General features: G+C 38.1%; 1 protein-coding gene across 1 annotated transcript in view; it reads right to left on the bottom strand.

The window, feature by feature from the left end:
• Nucleotides 1-5388, bottom strand: part of TBC1D8B (TBC1 domain family, member 8B (with GRAM domain)) — a gene marked incomplete at its 5' end in the record, with an annotated part of 27130 nt that overhangs the window by 19682 nt on the left and 2060 nt on the right. Inside the window, 4 exons of the mRNA XM_010073577.1 lie at nucleotides 212-419; nucleotides 1854-2094; nucleotides 3025-3250; nucleotides 3891-4009. Coding sequence (XP_010071879.1) covers nucleotides 212-419; nucleotides 1854-2094; nucleotides 3025-3250; nucleotides 3891-4009 — 794 coding nt within the window. The remainder of the gene's footprint in view (nucleotides 1-211; nucleotides 420-1853; nucleotides 2095-3024; nucleotides 3251-3890; nucleotides 4010-5388) is intronic.

The following is a 5388-nucleotide window of genomic DNA, read 5'->3' as shown; positions in this document are numbered from 1 at the left end:
GGGAAAGAGGATACAGGGAACAAGGCTGAAACATGAAAGCAGTTCTATAAACCTACAAACAGAATTCCTACATGCAGTATCCAAGGTAGGGGGAGATGTATGACATCATGTAAAGTGAGCAGATTCTAATAAAAATACTGCTAAACTGGCATTAAACTACACAAGTGCAAAACTTCTGGTATAACTGGCTCTGACTTGTAGTTGGCATTACCTCTCTTAATGGAATGATTACACTGCACAGGCTGCCATCCTGGCTAGCAAAGCAGATGTAGTTCTCTGAAATGCACATTTTCCCATGGGCGTTGTAATGACTGAAAGGAATCCATAAGAAGCACTCATGAACTTCCTTCAAGGTCTCTTCTCTGGGTAGCCTGAAGAATGCACTAAACTGCTCGCTGTGGGCTCGGCTCTCTAGGCCTCTAGATTAAGAAAAAAACAAAACAAAAACCAGGGTATGAGAGAGAAAAGAAAAATTAAATAAGTTTTAAATGTCTTTTAAAAAACCCAAAAGTTAAAAATACCTTGGGAAAAGGCAGTAAAACCTCATGCTCTCCCATAAACCATGGGGTCAGTCTGGTAGGTTCAATCCTTTGCTCGAAGAGGCAACAAAGGGCAGGACCACACCCATCTATATACACCCACTTAACAAAATAATTAAATACTTCACCAAACAGGAATAGATTCAAGCTTGTTCTTACACAGTAAAGCACTTTGGTGAATCAGGGCCTACACGTAGTGCAGAAAACCATACTAATAGCCTAATCTGCTCTGTTTCCCAACCCATCAGACCAGTCCATTTAAACCTAAAGTAAGTTTTGGTTTGACAGAGGGTTAATTAGCCAGAAATGTAGCACATGTTGTAAACATCTGCCATGGGCTAATTCTTCATGGATAACTGCAGCCAGAAACAACGTTTTGGTTGTAGAACAATATCTCCCTCTAGCATTGCTACCAAATTGAGGTATCAGTTACCCAGCAGATACAACCTAAACCATGTTTTATTATCAGTGTACTATAAAACTAAATAGATCTTTTTTTCTTGAATCATAGGAGCATGGAGCTTTAAGTAGGAATAATTACTAGAAAAATGCTTTATCATAATTTCTGATTTGCAGATAGGTAACATTTTCCAACAAAGATTTAGTCCCTTTATGTGAATTTAAATTACCTAACAACAGACTTGCTTTTCCTGGTTACTTGTTGCAGTAAATAGGTGTGGTCCACAGATCAAAACCTGAACATTTGAGGGAGAATTTGGACAGCTCTCTGAACTGAAGAGAAATCATACAATTTCTACAAGGAATAATAATCATACACCTTCACGGAGAAGGAAGGACCCTAACCATCAGGTTACTTACATACACATCCTTCCCACTGCCTAAAATACCACCGTAAATAAGGAAAGACATGCACCCATCTGCAACTCATTCATTTTATCATCCAACTCCAGTGGCAGAAAAGCCCTGCAGTTATTATTTACAAATATTTTATGAAATGATTTATTCTCCACCTTATTCTTCCTCATCAGGTCTCTTTGGAGACATTGCAGCTTCACTCAATTTTCTGATCCTAAATGCTGTTGAACGCCTTTAAAAAATGCATACTACTATAAACGCTATAGTTGAAGACCAGCTCTGAAGGTCTCATGATTTCCTGCCTTCATACAGACTTCTGACACTGCAAAGTAACAATAAATTACAATGACTCACATTGCTTTGATCCCAAATTTTAATGAGACACTTGTTTAAGAGAACACCAGCTTTGCTGACATTCACATATCTCCTTGAGGCAAGGACTCTCTTCCCCTTTGCCTAAAAAAGTACTGGGCCCAGAGCAGACAGACTCTATATTACCTCTTGGTGATCTGCAAGGGGTCATGAAGGACTGGGTCATTTTCAAATGTCTCCTTATCAAAAAGTCTTCTAACAGCATAGTTTGCCAACTGCTCCATGAGAAGGAATGTTTCACTAATGTGCAAAAACATGGAAAAATAGTGATCTTCCCCACGGGAGCACACATGAATGCTCTCTGTCAGAATCACATTGGAAGTCTTCTCAAGTTTTGATATTTCATCCCAGGAGATAATAAGTTTTACTGAAAATACAAATACAAGCAGATGTGAGTAACTTCTCAATAGCTGCTACCCCTGTATTAAAAAAGGAAAAGTAGCAGTCAACAGCACTAATAAAGTATAATTAAGCAATACAGTTAAATTATAACCTGCTTGGAAAAGGCTACAAACTCACTAGCACAAAAAACACTCTCTTCTCAATTCCTATAAAATATTTCCATCAGAAAGGATTCTGTAGAAAGAAAAACATTGAAGACACACCATGTACGAAAATACAGGCTTACATCACCTTTCCTTTGCTCTCATGTGAAATTGCACAAAAACACCATCATATAAGCTACCTCACTTTAACACTTTACCTACAGGGCTTCTTAAAGTCAATTGATCATTTATTGACATTTAGAGGGACCATGCCCATTAGCCATGACATTTCCCAATACAAGTGAAAATTAGCTTAGAAAAGATCCTACTTTCTTTATGCTTTCTAGTGCTCACAAATACAGTTATAGCTCACACTATTAGAGGCATTTGTTTGGGCATTTCAAACTAATGTTACACAGGAAAAAAAGATGTGCAATCACCACCAATGCGTAGTGCGCCCATGTGAAAAATTAAGTCGTTGTGTGTGAAGAAATAACTGTAATCCTCACAGACTGAATTAATATGCAGCATGAACTAAAGATGACAGACAACTTCTAGATACAGTCAACTGCAACAGGTCTGCCTTCTCTCCAAAGTTTATAGAGGAAGAAAACTAATGGACATTGCATAGTAAGTTAAACAGATGTATTAATTTCAATAAAGTATTTTATGTTGGCATTTTTTCTCTATTCTGCATTGACATCTGCCCAGATGGCAAAATAGCTCCCATAGGACATACAATAATTCTTCCAAATCTGAAAGATTAACAGTAAAATGTGAAGGGACTAGGCTTAGTATCAAGGCTTACTTACTTTCTGCTCCCAGCAAAAATGAGTAAAAGCTAAGGAAGTTGGTACTAAGATAAAGCCATCCTTGGCAGGGCACTCTGCCCTTCCAGTAACTGCATGAGTAATAGGTAACCAACTTCTCCTGCTCTGGTAACCCAAAACACTTTTCAAACTTCATAAGACCTTCACGAAACTTCTCAGGATCTTCTTCTTTTACAAAAGAACCTTTTCCCTCTTCAGCAATCAGACCCTAAAACAAAAGAACCAGTTACTGTATATATGCATCCCTGTGGGTGGATGTCACCTATGCGCCTGCAGACATGCAGTGTAGCACTCTCCTAACAGGACAGTAAGTTTTAGAACAGTAAAAATAGTCTGAGGATCAAAACATGGGTCAAAAATCAAATGTGCTATTTCAGACTCATCCAGCATGTTTCTGATACAACTTAGGCAAGAAACACAGTCCCAAGTCTCCTCTTCTGAAATAGACAATGTTTTCCTCACTTAATCACAAGAAATCCTGGGATAAATATTAAGCATATATGAAGTCAACTGTTGCACCTTCACAAAAATATACCATATACTCCCCCAGGCATTATTAAAATTACTGTGAAATAATTTAACAGTTTTAGAGCACTATCTAAAGGCATCTGGCATATAATTTATGAAGAAGAGCTTATGTCAAACAACCTTACTTAACTGTGGGGCAGATAAACAGGAACAATGGAGTGTGTTGAAGTTAACAGCCACATACTACTCATCAGAAGTATGTAGCATTATGGTGCTGTCCCTTGGTATTCTAAAGAGGACATATTATTCGTGTACATTCACATTATTAGAAGAAAAAAACACTTAGCCTTTCTCAATTATGTCATGTGCCTGTTACTTACTCTTATCTTTCCCTGAACAAAGCTCGTAATATCTTCATTTGAATCAAATACTGATAAAGTCTGCATAACATTGTGTTCCAACCAGTCCCAGTGTTCTGTTATTTCTTCTCTGCTGGATCCTGATTGAAAGAGAAAGTTAGTATTACTTAAAATTAGAACAGACTTTAATAATGTCACTAAAAATATTACCCAAGAGAATACTTAGCAAATTCCCGATTCACAGAGTAATTTAGATACTCGAGTCCAAATCACAAGTCTCAAATCTATTGTCCAACCCTTGTATTTGGTGTACATTAAGAATGTGCACTGCTCTGTCTTTATCTTTCAAGCCCTTTACGCAACTGTATTTCTAGCCTTTACATCCAGAAGCATCTCAGTTTTATCAACACTGTGCAGCTCAGTGCTGAAGCCTGACTTGGAGTGACAGCTCCTTCAGCTCAGCAGTACCTCCCTAACACGGATGGCAGAGCATCACTAGAACACTCCCAGTCTAATAGCCCAGAAGGTGGGAATTGTGAGATCAGATTCACAAGACGAAGGAGAAAATGAAATCTGGGCCTTTGACATCCTCAGCTGGGACCATGGGGCCACACCATTTTCCAGAGTAGAACAAGACTTAGACCTGCTGTGCAAAATCCCTTCTAACAAGTGTAAGGACAGAAAGCGTACATCACCATAACCAGGAAGGCAGCAAAGATTTCTCTTTGGATACACGAAACAACATCATTTTTTCCTGATGCAGGTAAAAAGGCTCACTGATTCATACAAGCTGAACAATCCTTGAAACAACGTTTGGCACGACCAGAATTAGTATTTTTTTCTTCTGGACCCTGCGGGACTCTAACACACAGGAATAAGGACTGTTCTCTTTCCTTTCGTTACATACATGCAAAAGGAGGAGTAACTCTTAAGAAACGTGTTATCAGTAACCATAAGGAATGTACAAACCAGAGAGCTAAAATAAAATTCAATGTCCAAAAAAATATAAATACTGCATTTTGATACATCTTAGGGAGATGTCAACCATGTTACTTTATTTAGTTTACACTGCTTTTTAGGTTTCAGAGAGCTATCGCCTACTATATGGCGAATGTCACTGCAACCTTATAGCAAAGAAAAACCTTTCTATCTATCTCACCTGAACTTTTCAGGCAGACATTTAGATCACTGGTTTACTTTAACTACAAAGGAACACTCCTACCCACTAGCTACTTTTATAGTCTGAGTAATGTGGTAGGCCAACTTCAAAATGCTTATGATAATTCATATTATTCTTTTCACATACTCAGTTACAAATTATGGAAGTGGTAATTAGGTAAATTAGCAGAGATGATACCAGTGAAACAACAGCAGAGGTCCAGCAAATTCAATACTGAGTCAGTTCTTTAAAGACAGGTGGCTTCCCATCACATGGGGGGAGACAGGCAGAGGGAAAGGGAGAGAAAGAACCTACACAGGTTTGCGTAAAGGGATTCTAGAATATAAATTAAATGGCAGT

Source organism: Pterocles gutturalis, unplaced genomic scaffold (assembly GCF_000699245.1).
Source record: "Pterocles gutturalis isolate BGI_N339 unplaced genomic scaffold, ASM69924v1 scaffold25007, whole genome shotgun sequence".
Lineage (NCBI taxonomy): Eukaryota > Metazoa > Chordata > Aves > Pterocliformes > Pteroclidae > Pterocles > Pterocles gutturalis.
This window is presented reverse-complemented; position numbering and strand designations above follow the sequence as displayed.